The sequence below is a fragment of the Mustela nivalis genome, assembly GCF_964662115.1.
Source record: "Mustela nivalis genome assembly, chromosome: 2".
NCBI lineage: Eukaryota > Metazoa > Chordata > Mammalia > Carnivora > Mustelidae > Mustela > Mustela nivalis.
In genome coordinates this window covers 82,430,127-82,452,556 of record NC_139021.1, presented here as the reverse complement: position 1 = coordinate 82,452,556, position 22,430 = coordinate 82,430,127, and the positions used below count along the sequence as shown (strand labels likewise).

The 22,430-nt window shown below is 34.1% G+C and overlaps 1 protein-coding gene across 3 annotated transcripts in view; it reads right to left on the bottom strand.

Moving 5' to 3' along the window:
* The window catches only part of TMEM68 (transmembrane protein 68), a 44,564-nt gene that overhangs the window by 12,179 nt on the left and 9,955 nt on the right, over window positions 1–22,430 (bottom strand). For 2 of the 3 annotated variants that reach the window (XM_082719213.1, XM_082719214.1), the window contains exons 4-7: window positions 10,144–10,311; window positions 7,722–7,915; window positions 2,889–2,949; window positions 1,120–1,259 (exon numbers count right to left, since the gene is read on the bottom strand). In XM_082719213.1, coding sequence (XP_082575339.1) covers window positions 1,120–1,259; window positions 2,889–2,949; window positions 7,722–7,915; window positions 10,144–10,311 — 563 coding nt within the window. Of the gene's footprint in view, window positions 1–1,119; window positions 1,260–2,888; window positions 2,950–5,569; window positions 5,703–7,721; window positions 7,916–10,143; window positions 10,312–22,430 lie in introns of all 3 variants that reach the window. The other variant, XR_014308420.1, reaches the window with a different exon arrangement.

Here is a 22,430-nt window from a genome sequence, read left to right as displayed (position 1 = left end):
TGGTTAGTGCATCACCATATAAACGCTGATTTAGTTATTCCGTTCCCCTGCTGGACTGCAAGTTCCTAGAGTAATGGTATTCACTTTTGTTAATAATGTTAACACCCAGCATTCCCAGAGCACTTACTATATACCCCTCCCTCTTCCAAACAATGAACATGTATAATCTCATGTAATCCTCAGAGACAATTGTGAGTAGTTATGATTCAGGGTCATGAGACTGAGTCCTGTGTCAGGCTCCATCCATGTTGGGCATGGAGCCTGCTTAGGATTTTCTCTCTCCCTCTACCCCTCCCACAGCCCCTCCCACCGTTTATTGCACATGCTCGCTCTCTCTTTTTATTTTCTAAAAAAAAAAAAAATAAACAAATATTCTCTTCCATGTTCTGCAGACTAACAGAGTAAGCTGTGGACTCCCTGAGGTCACACAGCACACACGTGGTAGAGCTAAGAACAATCTGACTTCATAACCCACACTCTTAAAAACTACTCTACTTTCCTGCCAGGATATTTCATTATTTTTTTTTTTTTAAGATTTTTTATTTATTTGAGAGAGAGACAGTGAGAGAGAACATGAGTGAGGAGAAGGTCAGAGGGAGAAGCAGACTCCCCATGGAGCTGGGAGCCCGATGTGGGACTTGATCCCGGGACTCCAGGATCATGACCCAAGCCGAAGGCAGTCGTCCAACCAACTGAGCCACCCAGGTGCCCCCTGCCAGGATATTTCTATCAAACAAGAACAACACTTTCCTTTCAAGGAGGTCAATTCTTTCTTCTGGACATCACTTATGAAACTTTTTCATTACCAGTACCAAGAGCCCCAACCTCTTAGCACTTGTGACATTTTAAAATGAGTGGTTCTTTGTAGTGGGGAGCCGTCCTGTGCATGGTAAGAAGTAGCATCCCTGTCCTCTACTCACTGCAAGCCCATGGCCCCACCATCTCCCAGGACCTGCCTATCATGACAATAACTTAACATCCTGAGACACTGCCAAATGTCCCTTGGGGAAAAAAGCACCACTGATCGAAACATATCTGTAGAATGAATGAATTCATTTTTAATACAATAATTGAAAGTAAAAATCTGTTCAAAGATTAAGAAAAAAAAGAATAATTTACCTTCTCAGCTAATTCTTCTGCTGTTATCTTTGGATCATAGGGAATAGGATCACCTAAATAGGTACGTAATTTCACTGGAAAACCGCCATACATTGGAGCAAATGGATAGCGGAATTTTTCATAAAGCCACCTAAATAGCCCTGTTTTAAAGTAAGCAAAATTATTTTAATTGGTTAAATATTCTGAGCAACTGTAAATTTTCAAATTAATAATTAATAATGTGGGACTTAGAAGAAGGTAGCCAACAGTATCACCTCCCAGTAATTAATACAATATGTATATATTTTAAAGATGAGCTTTTCATCAATTCTAACAAATGTAGCACATTAATGTAAGATGTTAATAATAGGAGAAACCAGAAGGTGGTGAGAAGCTTTATGGGTACTCTCTGTACTTCCACTCAATTTTTCTGTGAACCTAAAAATGCCTCCCAAAATAAGGTTTATTTTTTAAAAAGTGAACTTTTAAAAATATGAGAATTTTAAAAGGCAAACCAATTACTATTATTACAAAACTGAGGGTAAAGATTGCAACCAAAAGCTAGAAGCTAAAAAGTCTAGAGACCCACAAATATAGGCTTCTATGAATATAAAAGAAAAGGCATAAGTTAAATTCACATAAACGTGGAACTAAAATGCACAATAAATAGGTAAAAAAAATTATTGTAAATTAAGAAAAATGCAAAAAGTAGCAAAGAATTACTAATGCTAATGACCAAGTATGAAACCTAGCAAAATCAAAAGTGGCAATAATGTAAAATAAACTGCGGGATTAAGTAAAAAAGAAAGTCAAAAAGCAGTCACAAGTAATTTTTAAACTACTTTATAACTAAAGAAACAAAATTGGGAATAATTCTGTTATGCAACTTAAATTCTGAAGAAATAACCTGAGAGAAAATTAGAAGAACAATTCTACAGCAAGAGCTAAACATCACATCAATCCGCCTTTCCAGCTTAAATTTGGGGAAAAAAAGAGGGGGGGATGTTAAAAAACGTAATAGAATATCAACAACATACCAACATTACACATAAAAGAAACAATAAAAGTTTAAAGTTTTTTAAGAGGAGATCTGTATGTGGATAGGAATAATATAGTTATGGGGATATACTTTTATAACCAACCACAGGGTATAAAAACAAACCGAAAATTTCAAAATAAAAAAAAAAAAAACAACAGAGATACTGCAAAGAAAAAGCACTTCTAATTGTTATCATTCCAGTAACTATACTCAAAGCTTATTTTGTCACCCACAAATTAAAGTTAGACAAAAAGAACTTTACAATATAAATGTATCATGGTTCAAAATATTATAAAAAGCAAAAAACAAGAAGTAACACAAATGAACCAAAGCAGATGATATATCCCTTAGGTCATTAATCTTAATTCAATATCATATTGTCATCCATTTTTAAAGCTGCAACTTCTTCAGCGGTGAGTTAGGAAGATAGTCTGGGTAATGGGTACATTTGTTCAAAACCTCAACAGCATGCTCAACCAAGGAAATTAGGTAATTCTGTAATTTTAAGAAGCCCACAAAACAAATAAGCTTCAGTATGTATATAAGACTCTTAACAAAAATATAACATCTAAGAACTGCCACTACTTAGAATCAGTTATCATTTAGACTGTAAATAATAAAACATCTAATAATATATCCATTATCTAAATAATTCAAAAGAATTTCTTATGCGGTTCAAAAGCCCAAGTTTCGAAGATTATATTCTAAATATTACATTATAATTAGAAAAACCGTATGAATCAGAACTTACTTGTTCCTCCAAGTGATCTAAATCCTTCTCGAATATTTTGTGTAAACATAGGAATAATGGGCTGAAGAGAGAATTTGAATTAAAAAAGTAAATATATTGATCCATTCAATATCTCCATTGAGTCAATAATGCAAACTTTTGAGGGCTTGTTCAAGATTATGAAAATGAGGTATTTTTAAAATAAAGGTATTTTAAAAATACCAGTGTGATTTATTATACTAAATTTAACTAGATCATTTGTAAAAACAAAAATTGGAAACACTACCCTCTAGTGGCAATATATAATATTTCACTTACAAACTTTCCTATCCTTTCCACATAAACTCTTGAAATTCAAAATAAAGATTACAGTAATCATTAATTTCATTAAATAAAATTAATGTGGTAAATTAATTTGATTTTAGTGGTCCACTGAATAGTATGCTCACTGGAGAAAAAGTTACAAGGCAGATATTCCTTCTTGGGAAATTTATAAAAATTCAAATGACAGGTTTTGGAAAGATGCTGTCATGCAACCACCAAAACACTATTTTTTCATGAGATTATTAAATCTAAAAATGTTGAATATCAATGAAAAGTATAAGACTCACTGCAAAAAATAAAGGACAATTAATATATATAAACAATTCTTTTTATCATTAATATTAAAGGATTTCTGCTCATAAGTTCATGGTTTTTATTATTACATGAACATCTGTGATTAAGTACGATTTTTTAAATGGAGACCTTAATCAAATGTCCTAAAACAATGAAGTTGCAAAGGATCATATAAGGAGATAGAAGGATAGTGAAACTGAAGTAGATAAAAAATTGAATAAGAACACTTTAAAATGCTCACAAAATACACTGAATTAAATGGCATTTTAGAATTTAAAAAACTGAGAATCACTTTACTTACATTCTACCATCAGTATTTGCCTAATACAGAGTTAGTTACCTGTCCTGGTGAGCAGGGTTTGAGATATTTAAATAAGCTGACATTTAAAAAGCCATTCTTATTCAGTTGTGGAAAACATTAAATATGGTGGACTAAAGGAAAGGGACTCAGGTATAGCTTTCTCCATTAAACTTATTAACTCACACAGAACTACTGGTCATTTATTTAGTGTATTTCTTCCCTCACCAGAAGGACACATTGTTTTGTTTACAGCTATATCCCCAGCACCTGAAATAGTGCCTGGAACGTGTGCTAAAACAAAGTGTGATGGATGAATTAATTAACGAAAGAATGAAGATACAGGACAGAGAGACATCGCACATAATGAAGTAGTTTGTATTCTCTGAATACAAAATGTTGGAAATAGGCAGCAATCTTAAAACAGTTTGGAAAAAAGAAGTCAGGTAAAGAAAGGCACTCTGACGGAAGAATTTAAAAGTCTCATGGTGTTAATTCACAAAACTAAAACGTAAAACAAAGTATACTGACTCTTTTGTACAAAATTCAGATTATGATCTAGGAAACCAACACTAGTTTTGTGAAATAGTGACTGCTGACATTCTAACTTTTTTTAAAGAGTTATAAAATGTCTTTAGAGTTGAGAATATAAAATGCCCAAGAAGAAACAGAAATCTTATGGCTTATATATACATCCTTTGTCTTCTCTGACCAATACTGCTGGATTTGTGTCTACTGACTAGCATGAATCCCTAGATCATACTGAAGCATGCACTTTATGAAAACTCTTCAGGGTACATACCACCCTTTAAATAGCTTACTCTCCAGAAGCTCCATATATCTAGAACCTATTAAGAAGGAAAATGCTTACCCTATCAGACTCAGTATTCCAGGCTCTAGTCTGGCCATATAGTTTCTATATTTGCATTCAAGCTAACAGCCTTAAAGTTATAAACATTACTTTATAACAACTTGATACTGTAGTACAATTATTCGTTCCTTTTCTTATATACCTAATGCATGCATACAAGGTATTGGCATAAGTAACCTGGAATTAAATTGTTTACATGCATACATGTGTCTCCTTATATATGTGAGTATACATGTATGAAAGAGAAAGAGAATGTGTATTTTGTTAAAACTATTCTTGGGGCATTAGTTTAAAATGGTCTCAGAGTCTAAACTCTGCCCCTAAAAATAAGTGAGCACCACTGGACAAGTTATTTACCACGTTTATTCTTCAGGTTCTTCATATATAAAGTGGGAATAATAAGAATTATACTATCTCAAAGTTATTTTTTAGATTGATATAATACATATAAACAATTTTATTAAGACAAATGTTATTTTATTTTACAACACTTGTTTTTCCAAACTGAGTAAATGGGCTAATATTTTTCCAACTTATTTAGATATGAAGTTACCTAAAAATTCTCAGGAATTTCATAAAGTAAGAGTGACTTAAATTATATTAAAAAGCCTGTAACTTTCAGAAAACCTTAAACATTTTTTTTACCAATATTGTGTGAACTTGCATTGAAAAATCTAGATTTTTTCACTTTAATTTGTTACCATGTTACAATTTAAATGTAGTTATTCCTCCAACAGTCTTAAATTTTTACTTTATGATAATTTTGTGTTTATGATAGTTTATGATAATTTTGTGAGGACCATGAAGGGGTTTTCCAGATCGGACACTTGTACCATTTACGACTATCTCTATATGGTTAAAAATGCTCCCTCATGGATCTGGAAGGTGCCTCTAACCTCAGGTCAGCAGACTCACTGTGAAATGCAGTCAGGGATGGCAACAGCCGCGGTTGCCTGCGGTCCTGAACTGTGTGCTCTGCTCTGCTTCTGCCTTGCTGTATGACCCGATCCCTCCATCCCTTCATCTCTCTGTGCCTGAGTTTCCTCATCTGTAACATCGGAATAATTATATATGTCACCTACTTAATGCACAGGAGGACCGACATAAAGCCTTTTAAAAGCACTACAAAAGGTTGGGGTGGTACAATAGTTATCAAATGTACAATGCTGCCTGTAAATCAACAATGGTAAAGATTTCTGACTTTAAACTTACAAAAGTTGTTTATAAAATGTTCTCAAGTCTCATACAAAAACTTTAAATTATCTAGATTATCTTAATTATCTAGAAACTCTATCAAAGATTGAAAAGAATAGTTCCTTTCTCTCTATAATTTCTTTCTTTCCAGCCTTCTTCCAAGCAATGTTCCTTAAATCTGTGAAGTTAAGGATGAGAAATTAGAATCTCACGATCAATTTATGTAATTCCAAACCTACTTCTGTGATTTTCACCTTAAAACTTAAGGAGAAATAATCCTTTCAAATATAAACCTGAAAATTAAACTATCTTTGATTAGGGTTTTAGCTTTTATCACAGTTTTAACAGACAATTACTTTCATTACCCTTAATTTTTGTACAATAGTGCATATATCCTTTGGTACTTTCTCATATATTCTAAAATTTTTATAACCAGTGCTTAAGACTCTAAGAAATAAAATGTACTATGAGTTAATTGTCTGTATCACTAATACTATTAATGTAAGTTAAATTCCAAATGTCCTTTTCTAGTAGTGTTTAATATTGTGTTAAAAAAATCAATTCAATTTAATTCAAATAGCCTACTAAGTGCTAGTCATTGTACTAAGGACTCAAAATATAAAAAGATGATCTTGTCCTTAGGGAGCTTATAATTTACTGTAGGACAATAATGTTTAAATTTTTACATTGTCTATAATTTAACACTTGGACAAGTACATTAACTCTTACTCTGGGATCACGTTACTAAAGCACTACAGCAATTATTTTTAGTAGTTACATGTACTTGTGTACAGAAGAGAAAAAAGTTCAACACATTTTATTTTAACTCTGCAGTTGTAAAAAAAAAAAAAAGGAAAATTCCATTTTTTTTTTTCCCAAAAGAAAATTTCCAATTTTTTCCCAAATACTGGTCTTGGGTTAGAATGAGTCATCCATAAACTCTTCCTTTTTAATCCTATATTTGTAAGATGAACAGGTAAGCTAAAGATACATAACGGTCTCTATATAGCAGTAAAGGGTACACAAAAAACTGAAACATGAAAGTATTGGCAACAGTCTCTAACTAATTGGCCTGGAAAAAGAACACCATCCTGTCAAAGGTACTACCATTTCTTTTTCCAACAGACAATCTAAAATGAAAACAGAAAACAAAGAAGAAATATTCCATAAGTAATAAATAAATGCTTCATAGGATAAATTATAATATGGAGACCAAAAAGTTGAGAATTACTTTCCAATGCAAAGAAAAGGACAAAATAGCATTCGTATTCTCCAGTCTACCAAGTAGAACAGTCACCGTGGATCCCTGAGGAACACTTAATCTTATTGACTAATTTTTTTATAAAATCTTTTTAAAAGATCTAAATTACACTAATAACTATTTCTTATCTTTATTCATACTATCAGATAGCTGATCACATTTGCTGAAAAAAAATAACAGGAGTTATGCATTCAAGTCCCATTATTATACAGATTGGTCACATAAAAGAACTGCAATGAAACCAACCAACAACCATCACTGAAATATGCCAACTCAGTCATACCAAAGGCTTAAAACTGAAAATACTTTTGAAAAAGATGTAATTGAAGGAATACAAAAAATTTTACAGATATAATTAAAAGCAGCTAGATTTTGAAATGTAAAATAAAACTTGGATGGATATTTTCCAAATTTTCAGATTAATTTTTTTAAGATGGCATCCCAAGCGCAAGGAAAATTTCTCTATCATTAACCTTACAAAGAGTTATGTACACTGATCTTTAAGTAATGCAATTAAAGTATCTAAATTCTTATATATTCTGGCCTACTACATAAGCATTGATTTTAAATTCAACCTAGCTTTACTTTAATAATTAGTTTTATATAACTCACCACTTTTGCATCAATTGCAACCTGAGCGAAGCCTTTACGATTACCCCAAATGATGTTGTAGGTTTCATCACTAATTAGGGCTTCTCGAACTCCACCTGGTGAAATAGCTAACAAGTGACCACTCCTCAGAATTTCAACACATTTTTCTCTTGGTCCATGTAGAGCACAAAATACATCAAGTAATAAACTAAACCCTGTAAAAAACATTAGCATGAAGATATATCTTAAGTACTTCTTGTCCAATTCTTCAAGACAAAAATCTTTACAACCTACATAAATTATCTATACTTCAATCAGTAAACTCCTTTTTTTACTTTTTTTTAAGTCAACAAGAACTCTTAAGGTTTGGATAAGATTAATGTTGCTGGTAAAGTAATAGCTAAGCCTTATTGATCACCTCCTACTGATAATTTCCTCAGTGATCACCTACTACTCAGGTTACAGTGCATATTCAAACTCTGAATTAAAACTCACAAAATCCTTGGAAAACAGGGATTCTGATCCCCATTTTACAGGCAAAGAAGTTGGTTCAGAGGGTAAGTATCTTGCTCAAAGTCACACACCTAGCAAATGGCAGGGCAGAGATTCCAGGCCGGGTATGTCTAGTCCAAAGCTCCTTCCACTGCATCTCAGAGCCAAACACTGTCTATAGTATTTATTACAGCAATCAGAAATGATATCCCATCAGCAATCACAAATCTAATCTTCCTTCAACCCTATAAGAAAAAGAATCACTCAAGAGAATGTAAATCTGACTATACTTAGCCCTACCAAAATTGGCAAGCCATAACACATCTATTGAAATTAAAAGTCAGATGATGTTAATCCCATAATTAATTTGTTAAATCAATAATAACAGCAAAATCATTAAGAGTTTTTAATGAAGTGAGTATTTAATTCAGTTACAGCTAATTCCAAGTCTTAATATTATAGTTTTTCAAAGCACAACTATTTATGGATGAAAGAAATAATCCTATCAGTAATTAACTATTTTAACCAAATATTAAACTGCAACTTCTGAGGACTGATGTTAGTATAATACATTACTTTTGAGAATGGGAAATATGAGTAGTGAAATTGTACAGACTAACTAAACTTCTCACAGGTTTAAGGATCTGAAGCAAGATTATAAAAATTATTAAGATTCAAATAATATTCACCACATATTATATTAAAAGCTCACTGACTTAACTGGATACATTTTCATAATAGGTTTCATAAATTACGAGATCATAAAGGAGAAATCTCTTTAAAAAACCAAGTGCTAAATAAAAATATTCACATTGTATTATGTAAAAAAAAAGAAAAAAATGGAAGCAACCTGTAAGAGAAAACTAGTCAATAAACATTTTAGTCATACATTAAAACTATTCTTTATAAAGCAAGGTAAAATGTTAATGCTAATATTATATATTTTTTAAAAAAACACAAAAGAGTTTACATAACATGTAAAAATATACAAATTAAAAATGATGTATAATAAAAAAAAGTAACTGGTTATGTTAGTGTAGTAAGATTATAATGATGTTTTCCTTTTCTCTAGTTTGCAAATTTATTATAAAGTGATCATATTGCTTTCTAAAGAGAAATCTTTTTTAGCCAATTTAGTTTAATCAGACACAAGGATACCCAAAACATTAACCATGTCTATGAAAAGCACTGAATAGATTGTTATTTAATTCACTGTTTGGTATTTGTCTCTCTGGTTGATGGGTGGGTGGCTTTGGCTTTTATTATTTTAAAGGACATGCTATCAGCTTTGTTGTAGAATGGCTTTTAAAAACTGTCTGAAACCACTTGGTTAACTAATCTTTTTTAAAAGGTATAAAGCATTTATAAACAGATTAAGGAGAATATAGTCCTTAATTTTAAGAGTTATAAGTCTAGCAGGCAAGTCAAGTATGATAAAGACATACAGATTCTTTAGGATAGGATTTCTGAAGCAATATTATTATATGATGACAAAATATATCCTGGTTGATTTTTTTAAATAATTTTGATTTGCTATAATACAGACAGTAATCAAACTTTAATTACTTTGAAGTTAAACTCCAAAAATCAGTATCTCATTGAGAAATTCATCATATGAAAAATCAACTACCCTCTATACAATATAAATTAATTACATGGCAAAAGTTACAATTTATTTTTTTAAATTGGAAGTTTAGCATTTAACTTAGAAAAATAATGACTAAATACCTATTAATAAAGAAAAAAGTTAGATAACATTTTTGACCATAATGTTTTTATATTTAGATACATTACCTAAAGAGCACTATTAGATATTAGAGCTAGGTGTGTTACCCTAAAAAGGCAAAAAGCTTTTCCAAATGGTACTAGAGAGCTCAAAGATACAAAATTTAATATAATTTGATCATGTTAATTAAACATTCTTATATCACTATCTACAGTCAAAGTTTACCTGGGATTTTAAAGACAAAGTGATCAGCTACTACACGGCAAGTTCTGCCTTTGTGGATAAAAATTTTAGCCATGAAGTAGTAAAAATCTATAGGAATAGCTCCATGATAAAAAATGATAAGTGCTGGTCCTTCTTCTGGTATTTTTTCCATCCCATGAACTTCATAACCTGTTGGAAAGACAAAATACAATGCTTAAAATATATTTATTAGTTTATTTACACTAAAGGATGTTTATTAACCCAGAAACTCGGTCTTTTCTTATAATGTACTATACTTTTTTCTTATACTGTATTACAAGTACTTATACTGTATGTAAGTATTATACTATACTACAAGTCTTTTCTTATACTGTACTACAAATGAACTTAAAGTGCATAAGCCTTCCTCTTTCTCCTTCCCTTCTTGCACGAATCAGTCCTACAGCCATTAGATGTGCCAGAGTGAAGTCTGGGGTGGGATGGCCTGGAGTACATGCTGGAGCCCAATCAGGGTGAGGAGGGCATCCACATGAGGCGGCCCAGAGTGGGGAGTCAAAACCCAAGCAGAGTTTTGAGTGCACCCCCACAGGAGAGTCTAGAACAGGGTGCTGGGGCCTAAATGGGAAAGGGAGGGGATCCAACGGTGGGATTAAGCACAGGATTAGAAGATAGCATCCAGACACTTCAGTGGCCTAGTATGGGGTAAGATGGTATCTGCAAGTGGCAGTGATAAGAGGTTGGTTTCATATGGGGGGTTGGTCAAATGAGTCTACACATTAAGAATGTGAGCCTGGTTCCTCACTACTGGAGAAGGTAGATACAAAAACAGAAAAGGAGAAAAACAGAATAAACTCAAACCATAAGAGAACCTCGCTCATACCCTAAAAGTAAGAAAAAGCAGTATGTCAGAAAGCTGAGGTCGCTCTCTCAAACAGATGAACCGACAGCTCCAATGGGTGATAAGCCCCTCTAATGAGAAACAAACCGAGGATGGGAGGAAGACATAGGTACCCTAAAAATCGGCAAAAAGAAAATAACTGAAATGTTAACAAATTCAAAGACCAAGTGAGGAGACCATAGTGTAGAATCCCTGGGAATCCCAGATACAAACAAGAGTCCACACTCACCAACATTCCTCCATGGGACTCAGTGGGTGCTTACAAGAAAAAGCAGGGGCATGGCAGGGAAGAGACCCAAAAGAGCCCTTTGCAAATGGTATAGAGAACAAAATCCTACTTGCTTCTCAGAAGCTTCTCTTGGAAAAGCAAAACCTGACACTGGGAGAGGTGCAGGAAACTCTTCCATACCTTCTAAGAAAACAGCATCTGTAAAAAGCAACTGATGCTGGAAAGGACAGAACTCATTCCCCCCTCCTCTCACCCTTGCCTTACCCTACTATCCCACTCTCAGGCAGAAGTCCACTTCTGGGTAGAAGGGTAGAAGTCAAAGCATCTGCCTCCAGGAGACAGAGAGTAGGTCCAGGTTCTGAAATGACATCAGAGATCTGCTACTATTCAGAGGAAGAGCAAGAAGAAACTTTGTGCCAACCCCAGACTCCCAGCTACACAAGGGAGAGTTCGCCTTCCATGGGGAAGCAGCAAAGGGACATTGAGAAAGCCTCACACCTGAGCCTCAGGCATACAGGGCCTGCGCACAATTCTGGCTAAACCAAGAAAATTGAAGAGTTGCCCCTGTCATCCCATCCAACCACAAGCCTCACATGGAATTACAAGCAAAGGCAAAGAAAGGCCCCCGTCTGTGGTACAGGCATACTGGGTTAAGGAGAGAGGAGGAAGATGGAGAAAAACCCTCTGGCACTGTTATATACAAAACATCATTTAAAGTGTTATATACAAATAAAACATCATTTAAAGTGTTATATAAAAGTGTTATATACTAATGTTGCAAACTTTTGTTTCACTCCCAAACATATAAATTCTACTTTAGAAATTACCCCCATTTTATTCATCAAAAACAAAAATGATTTTATAAAATCTAACTACCACATGCAGGGAAAAAACTGTGATGACAAATTTGAATTAGAGGTCAAGAAAACATCTCTCCTATACTAGAAGTGAACTTAAAGACTAGTGCCACCTCTTACCTCTCCTTCCTGCCACATTGTTAACCCTGTTCCAAGTCACTGTAAGGGGAACAAAAGTTTCACCAAGGGAAGCAAATGACAGGATGAAAGACTGGTGGAGATGGGGGTGGGGATGATCTATGGAGGCTTCCTTCTAATAAGAACCAGTTTACATTGGCTTCCTGTCCATACTTTTTTTTCCTCTTCTGCCAGCTAATGAGATTAACCTGCCTACTGCCCTTTACACTGCTATACCAACACATTTTTTATGGCAATCCTGTGCTATTGGTGTTTGTGGGGAATATCAAAGATTTACGTAAACTCCACCAATGCTTCAGAGGAAAACACCCTGCATATTTTATCACTAGAGTTTGAACTTATACTCTGAGGAGGAGATGAAATGTGATCATGGTTCTAGTCATAAGATCTATTTTTCCTTCCCATCTTACTGCTGCCAGGTGCCATACAGCCCTCAGCCTCAGCAGGTCCCAGCAAAAAGAAAAAAGCAAACTGAACCACCAATGAGTCAATGAAGAAATCAAAGTACCCTGAGACAAATGAAAATGGAAATACATTGGAAATGGAAATATACTGAAATAAACTTGTGGAACACAGCAAAAGTTTTAAAAGGGAAGTTCACAGTGATAAATGCCTATCTCAAGAAAAATTTCAAATAAACAACCTAACTACACCTCAAGAAACTATAAAAAGAACAAAGTTAGTAGAAGGAAGGAAATAACAAAGATTAGAGGGGAAATGAGTGAAATAAAGGCTAAAACGTCAACACAAAATATCAATGAAACCAAGTGGTTTCAGTTGACTAAGTGGTGGTTCAGTTGACTAAGCTTTTGCCTTTGATTCAAGTCATGTTCCAGAGTTCCAGGATTGAGCCCCACATCGGGGCTTCAGCGGGGAGTATGCTTTTCCTTCTGATCATGCTTACTCTCTCTCACTCTCTATCTCCCTTTCAAATAATAAATAAAATCTTAAAAAAAAAAAAGCAGAGATGACTCTTTTCAAAGATAAGGAAACTGACAAACCTTTAGCTAGATTCACAAGAAGAAGAGAGTACTTGAAAAATTAACTCAAAGAGGGGACCTTACAACTGATACCACAGAAGCACAAAGAATAAGAAACTACCATGAAAAATATATGCCAAGAAACTGGACAACCTACAAGAAATGGATAAATTCAAACCTCTAAGACTGAATCATGAAGAAACAGAAAATCTGAACAGACCAACTACTAGTAAGGAGATTGAATTAGTAATCAAAAACCTCCCAACAAACAAAACTCCAGGACTAGATGGCTTCACCAGTGAATTCTACCAAACATTCGAAGAGGAATTAATACCAATTCTCAAACTCTTCCAAACAAGAGAAGAGGAGAGAACTCTTCCAAACTCCTTTTACATTACCCTGATACCAAAACCAGACAAGGACATTACAAAAAAAGAAAATTACAGGCTAATATCCCTGATGAACATAGATGTAAAAAAGCTCAACAAAGTATTAGCAAACCAAACTCAGCAATGCATTAAAAAATCATATACCATGATCAAATGGAACTTATAAGAATGTAAAAATGGTTCAACATTTGCAAATCAATTAATGCAATACACCACATAAACAAAATGAAAAGTAAAAATTATATGATCATCTCAATAGATGCAGAAAAAGCATCTGATAGAGTTCAATATCCATTTATGATAAAAACTCTCAACAAAGTGAGTATAGAGACAATATATGTTAACATAATAAAGGCCATATATGAGAAGCCCATAGCTAACATGATACTAAATGGTGGAAAAATCTAAAGTTCTCCTCTATGATCAGAAATAAGACAAGGATGCACACTCTCACCACTTTTATTCAACCTAATACTTAAAGTCCTAGCCAGAGCAGTTGGGCAAGAAAAAGAAATAAAAGGCATCCAAATTGGAGAGGAAGGAATAAAACTGTCAGTATTTAAAGACAACTTGATATTCTACAGAGAAAATCCTAGAGACACCATCAAAAAACTGTTAGAATAAACAAATTCAGTAAAGTTGCAGGACACAAAATAAATGTACAGTAATCTGTTGTGTTTTTGTACACTAATAACAAACTATCGAAAAGAGAGATTAAGAAAACAATCTCATTTAAGATTACATGCAGAAGAATAAAATATCTAGAATAAATTTAACCAAGGAGGTAAAAGACCTATACTGAAAATAATAAGATATTAATGAAAGAAACTGAACTAAATACAAATAAATGGAATGATATTCCATGCTCATGGATTGGAAGAACTAATATTGTTAAAATGTCCATAACAGCTAAAGCAATCTACAGATTCAATACAATCCTTATCAAAATTTCAATGGCATTTTTCACAGAAATGGAACAAGCAAACCTAAATATTTGAATGAAACCATGAAAGATCCCAAAGAGTCAAAGCAATCACGAGAAAGAGCAAAGCTACAGGCAACATTTCCTTGATCTCAAACTGTATTGCAAACCTATAGTTATCAAAACAGTATGGTATCGAAATAAAAACAGACACACAGACCAACAGAACAGAATAGAGAGCCTAGAAATAAATCCACACACACATGGTCAATTAATTTTTGACAAAAGAGGCAAGAATATGCAATGGGGAAAGAATAGTCTCTTCAATGGTCACATTGGGGTCACAATGGGGAAATGGTCACATTCAAAAGAATGAAACTAGACTACTATCTTCCTCATACACAAAAATTAACTCAAAACGGATTCAAGATTTGAATGTTAAGACCTGAAACCACAGAACTCCTAGAAGACATAGGCAGTAAACTTCCTGACATCAGAGTTGGCAATGACTTTTTAAATCTGATTCCAAAATCAAAGGCAACAAAAACAAAAATACACAAATGGGACTGTATCAAACTAAAAGGTTCTGCACAGCCAAGGAAACCATCAATGAAATGAAAAGGCAACCTACTGAAAGGGAGAAATTTGCAAATGATACATCTGATAAAGTTAATATGCAAAACACAAAGAACTTCCACAACTCAAAAACAGTAAAAAAAAAAAAAAAAAAAACAACTCCTACAACTCAAAAACATCTAAAAAAATTGACAGAGAATCTAAATAGACATTTTTGCAAAGATATACAGACGGCCAACCAGTATGTGAAAGATGCTCAACATCACTAACCATCAGGGAAATGCAAATCAAAACCACAATGATCTATCACCTCATATCTATTACAATAGTTATCAAAAAGTCAAGAAATAAGTGTTGGCAAGGATATGGCGAAAGGGGAATCCTGCACAGCTGGTGCAAATGTAAATTAGTGCAACAACTATGGAAAACAGTATGCAGGATCCTCAGAAAGTTAAAAATAGAACTATCACACCATCCAGCAATTCCACTTCTGAATATTTATCCAAAGTAAACAAAAACACTAATTCAAAAAGAGATCTGCATCCCCATGTTCACTTTAAACCATTATTTCCAATAGCCAAGATATAAAAACAACCTAAGTGTCTATGAATGGATGAATGGATAAAGAAAATAGAGCATATATAAACACAATGGAATACTATCCACCTATAAAAAAAAAAAAAAAAAAACAGTATCTTATACTATCTGTGACCTGGATGGACCTTGAGGGCATTATGCTAAGTAAAGTAAGTCAGAAAGTAAAAGATAAACACCATATGATCTCACTTATATGTGGACTTAAAAAAAAAAAAAAAAAGAGCTCACAGATATAGAGAACAGACTGAAGGTCTCCAGAGGCAGGAGATGGGGGTGGGCAAAATGGGATCAAAAGATATAAACTTTGGGGTGCCTGGGTAGCTCAGTGGGTTAAAGCCTCTGCCTTCGGCTCAGGTCATGATCCCAGGCTCCTCGGATCTAGCCCCACATGGGCTCTCTGCTCAGCGGGGAGTCCTCTCTCTCTGCCTGCCTCTCTGCCTACTTGTGATCTCTGTCAAAAAATAAACAAAATCTTAAAAAAAAAAGATATAAACTTTAGTTTTATTGTAAGTAAGTTGTGGTGATATAATGTACAGCATGACTACGATGAACTGTACATTTGAAAGCTGCTCAGAGAATAAATCTTAAAAGTTGTCATCACAGAATGAATTTTGCCACTGTGTATGACAATGTATTTACACCAAAGAACCAATTAAAATGGAAAAAAACATATGATGATGTATTTTAACTACTTAACTGTGGTGATCATTTCACATTTATACAAATATAAAACCACTATGTTGTATACCTGAAATATGATGTTAATTATATCTCAATTTTTAAAAAGGAAGAAAATTATAAAGTAATACAGAAATCGGGACGCCTGGGTAGCTCATTTTGTTAAGCCACTGCAATCGCTGCCTTCGGCCCAGGGACTAAGATCAAATCCCACATCGCGATCCTTGCTCAACAGGGAGCCTGCTTCTGTCTGCCTCTGCCTACCACTCTGCCTGCTTGTGCGCACTCTCTCTCTCTCTCTCTAAAACAAATAAATAAATAAAAAGTTAAAAAAAAAGTAATACAGAAATTGTTTTTGCTATTACTGTTTTTCCATGTCATAAAAGAAACAACAATCTTGGTTTATACTCCATTCAGTTAAATAAAAATGTAGAAATCTTTCTCAAAAAAAAAAAAAAAAAAAAAAAACCAAGACATGGGGGGAAAGACACGCATTCAGAGGCCAAGGGCAGAATTAGGGTCAAAGTAAAAAGAAGCTAAGAAGAAAGGAAATTTCAAGTGACTAGAGCAGAAAAGGAAAGGAAGCTCCTGATGTCAGACTGCCGCACCCGGAACAGCCGTCCTAAGAAGCCCAGCACTCGTGTAAGAGATAAAAGGGAAGTCCAGAATATGAGAATCTGCAATGATGTTTCTTTCCTTAAATCTATTCCCATTTGATTGCTAAGAAACAAATCTGAGTATCAAAGACTGTAGTGTAAATTTTAGATCAGGAAATTTTTTTTTTAAGATTTTATTTATTTATTTGACAGACAGAGATCACAAGTAGGCACAGAGGCAGGCAGAGAGAGAGGGAAACAGGCTCCCTGCTAAACAGAGAGCCTGATGCAGGGTTCGATCCCAGGACCCTGGGATCATGACCTGAGCTGAAGGCAGAGGCTTTAACCGTCTGAGCCACCCAGGCGCCCCAGGAAATTCATTTTTTAAGTAGTTTATAATGTCTTCACCGAATAGATGAAGGTAAGTGTGGCAACTATGATTCTAGTATGGAAAAAATAAAGTATTGGTAATACCTCAAATGAACTTAAAGAATGTTTTTAAAAATTGAATTTAGTGAGATTTTGTGATTATGTATACTTTTAACCTTTCTTTCCAATTACCTAGTTCAAATTCAAGCAAGTGTATTTACTTTTAGCTCTATAGAACAATCACTGAGGTCTCAAGTTACCAAAAGAATCAATTGTCTCACCTGGTAATTTTTTTGAGAAATAAAAAATACTCCTTTGAGGAGTACTACACAGAATATTACACAGAATATTCCTGAGGTTTCTTCCTGCCTTCCAGAATATTTTTTAAAAATTAAATAATTGTACTTATATAACATCAAATCATTGGTTGAGACTAGTAACATTGTTATTTCAATTATTGACAGAAACTATGGTTTACCACTATGGTAAATAAACATGAAATCCAAACATTAAACTGTGTTGCTCTTAAAGCAAAGATGTGATATACCTTACTACTCACTGCTCAGAAAGCGCCAGTAAATTATACTCCAGTCCAACATTTTCGAGGCTTTTAGAGCCCAACTGCCCATCAATTATTATTAGTCAAATTCTTTCATGAATTATATGGACAAAAGGTGTCTCCCTAAAAATACTTCCTCATCTTTGTGCTTCTAGTCACGTGACTGCCTTTAAATGGAACGCATCTTGTCCAGTGTCTCCCTAACATAAGTAGAAACTATAGGGGCGCCTGGGTGGGCCCAGTTGGTTGAGCGTCTGACTCTTGATTTCGGCTTGGGTCATGACTTCAGGGTCATAGGATGAAGCCCGGGGCTGGGCTCCATATTCAGCATGGAATCTGCTTGGGTTTCTCTGCCTCTGCTCCTATCCATTGCTCTCTACCTCTCTTCTCCCAAATCAATCCCAAGCAAATCTTTGGGGGGAAAAAAAAAAAGGTAATAACTTCAGAGTACTTTAGCTCTTCCTCCCTCAAGACTCCATATGTACCTGGTCACCTATCACTCCTTCTTCCCAATGTTAGTTTTAAAGTGCAGTCCTATCATCTCCTGCCTATAGTATATTAATCCTTAGGGAAGCTTATGAACAATACAAGCTTGGAGAAAGTAATCACAATGGCAATTAATTATCACTGTTCATCCAACCACTGTCCAGAGAAGGGGAAGCATATTTTGACTAGTGTGGACCCTGGGCATAGGTCACACAGTGGTGGAGCCAAGGTGGGAACCCACATTTGTCTAACTCCAAAGTCTGTGCTTCTCACCCTATACTATAACCTGTACTACAGATATGTCCAAGCTAAGCTACATCTTGATTTGCAAATGCTGGTTGCAACCTATTAGTGAGTTATGAAATCACTTTAGTGAGTTATGAGCATTTTTCTTTTTAAAAAGGAAGTACAATAGAAAATAAAAGAGATCTTCATAGAAAGTACATATACTTTGCATGAGTGTGTGTGTGTGTGTGTGTGTGTGTACTGGGCAGCAAAATGCATTTCTTACTAGGAATAACTATAAAAAATTTGATGGTCTAAAAATATCTTGAAAACAGTAGGGACCCTGAATATAGTAGGTATGATAAGTTGAACTTAATTATGATCAAGATATAGACAATATACTTTGGTGCCTTCCAAATTATTAGGAGGAAGATGTTCTTTGGGGTCCCAAGTGGCTCAGCCAGTTAAGTTTTCAAATCTTGATTTCAGCTCAGCTCATGATCTCAGGGTCATGAGTTGGAGCCCCAGCGGGAAGTTTGCTTGAGATTCTTTCCCTTTCTCTCTCCCATTGCCCCTCCCCATACTTGCACGTACTCTCACTCTCTAAAATAAATAAATAAATCTTTATTAAAAAGATGCTCTACAATTAAGATAGCTAACATTTATCAAACATTAAGTATATAATAGAAATTATGCTAAATACTACTTTACATGAAATTTCACTGACTCCTTACAACAACCCATTTTCTAAAAGAGGAAAATGAGGTTTAAAATCATTAAGTATCTTGGTTGAGAAAGATTACTTACATAGTTTTAAGTGGTTCCCCCAAGATATTTTTCAATTACAAAGTAAAAAATAGCAACTTCATGGTAGAGAAACCTGGAAACAACTCCTTAGCCACAAAATCAAAGTCTTTACACCAGTAATAAGACAAAGCAACATTATGAACACCTGATACAATGCACTGAGATGGACACATCATCATTTTTGTGGTATTCTTGTCAAGTATGTGTAAATACACATAACTTCAGTCTCATTACAGAAAATATCAGATCTAAATTGAGAGTCTACAAAATAATTGAGCAGTCCTCTTCAAAACTGTGAAAGTCATGAAAGATGCATACAACAAAGCAAAACAAAACAAAACACCTAACTAAATAACCATCACAAATTGGAGGAGACATGGTAACTAAATGCAGCATGGAACTCTGGTACAAGGAAACTGATGAGAAAACTGGTAACATTTAAGTAAGACCTGTAGTTTACTTAATGGTATTATACCATTATTAAGTCAGTAACTGTAGAAATGGTTACATAAGATGTTAACATTAAGGGAAGTTGCGTGAAAATATGCAGGAAAAAATATTTTTGTAGCTCCCCTATAATTCTAAATATTTTTTAAAAACAAAGTTTAGAAAAATCATGATTGTTGCGAAGGGCAGGGGGCAGAAAGGAGGGGGGAAGTGGAAAAAGAAGTGAGGTAACTTGTCAAGGCCACCAGCCAGTAGTTGGGGAGAACCTGGTTTTAAGCTCAGGGAATCCCACACTCAATAAGAGAAGAGGTTAAAGGAAACGCTTTTCCAACTGAAGTAGAGAGGGAATGTCTCTTAATACCTCAATTTAATTTTCCCATAGGCTTTGCTACATACCATTTAATTTATAGGGCCCTTTTAGTGAATAAATTGTATCCATTCTTTATGAATAATAATAAAACATAAAGTAAAAGAAAGTTGAATTTAGGGATGCCTGGATGGCTCAGTCGGTTAAGCGTCTACCTTCAGCTGAGGTCATGCAAGACCCCAGGGTTCTGGGATCAAGCCCCACATCACTCCCTGCTCAGTGGGGAGCCTGATGTGCGGCTCCCCACTGAGCTCCATTTTCCCCAACCCCCACCCCATGCATGCTCTCTGGCACACTCTCTATTAAATAAATAAAATCTTTAAAAAAATTTTTTGAGTTTATGCTATTATGGCCCATTTTTAAAAAAACTCTAACTCATATAACATAATAAACCATATGATCAGCCTACTTATTCAAACCATATTTTTCAATAATTTTGTACTGCCAATGAATTTAACCAGTTATGATGGCATTAGGTAAACATACCTATTTTCAGATAATAAAGTAAATTTCCCTTGTAAAACAAACACAAAATAAAATAAGATAAAATAAACAACTAAGGGGCACCTGGATGGCTCAATCAGTTAGGTTCAGGTCATGATCTCAGTGTTCTGGGATCAATCCCTACGTCAGGCTCCCTGCTCAGTAGGGAGTCTTCTTCTCCCTCTCTGCCCCTCCCCTCTGCTCATGCTCTCTCTCTCTTAAATAAATAAATAAAATCTTAAAAAAAAAAAAAACTAAAAGCCCCCAAAATGAAATATTCCTTATGTCCCTAAGATGAAAGTTACAGTCCTCATTACCTTTACAGTTGTGCGAAAATACATAGCTTTTACTTTTCTCAAAAACATCTAGCTATCTTACAGAGGACTTAATTTTCAAGGGAAATATTAAATGTTACAAGTCCACCTTTTAAAAATGTTCATATTTTCTAGGAATAATGTTTTTTGAAAAATAAGTCAAAAATTTTAACACTTTAAAAGCTAACTTGAGGGTAGGGATTTCATTGACCTACCACCAAGCAAACTGCCTAGAAATGTAGGTATTTAAGAAACATCAAATTAATATTTCTTTATTTACTATAGGCATTATGTTATGCAGCAAATAAGAATCAGAAATTTTTTGAAAAGTGACAGGGCACTTAAATTATGTACAGTATAACATAAAATACAACTTCAAAAGACAAAACGCTGGATAAAGTCTCATACAAACATACTTATAGTGAAAAAATTATAAATAAATGATGGTTCAACAGATAACTGACTAAATTCATTGTAAGATTTACAGAGTTCCATATAGTCATTAGAAGTCACTAAGGCTTAGTGACATGAAAAATACTAGTTGGCAACACAAAAAAAATTAAAAACACATCAGAATTTTAACAAAACACAACTGCAATAGTAAATTTAAGGTGATCATCATTTGCCTTATTTTTTTTACCACATTTTTTTACAATCAACATTTTTATTAGTTAAAAAATTCCTCTGAAGATTCCTTAAAGAAGCATGAATTAAAACTGATTTGATACCAATACAAAATCCAAATATGCATACAAATGTCTTTTATATATGTCCCTAAACAACAGGGCAAATAAAACCATCTTTTCCAGTTTTATTGAGAAACAATTGGTATGTATCACTGTATAAGCTGAAAGCATACAGAATGATGGTATGAATTACATATATTGTGAAATGATTACCACAGTAGGTTTAGCTATCATTCATCATCTCATATCAATAAAAGAGTAAAGAAAAAAATATTTTACTCCTTGTATTAAGAACTCTTAGAATTTACTCTTTAAAACTTGACTGTATATTGTACAGCAGTGTTAGCTATAGTCATGTTGTACATTACATCCCTAGAACCAACTTATCTAGTAACTGGAAGTTAATACCTTTAACCATCCTCCTCCAATTCCTCTTCCCCATCCTCTGCCTCTGATAACCATTAAGTCTGACCTCTTTTTTCAATGATGGTGGGTTTTTCCTTTTTCTAGATGCCACATATAAGTGAAATGATATAGGATTTTTCTGTCTTATCTCACTTAGCACAATGCCTTCAAGGTACATCTATGTTGTTGTAAATGGCAGGATTTCATTTTTTAATGGCTGAATAAGGAAAAATCACTTATAAGAGAGTATCATTTATCCCAATAAAATATAGTATCAAATTACCATAAAAAAATTTAAAA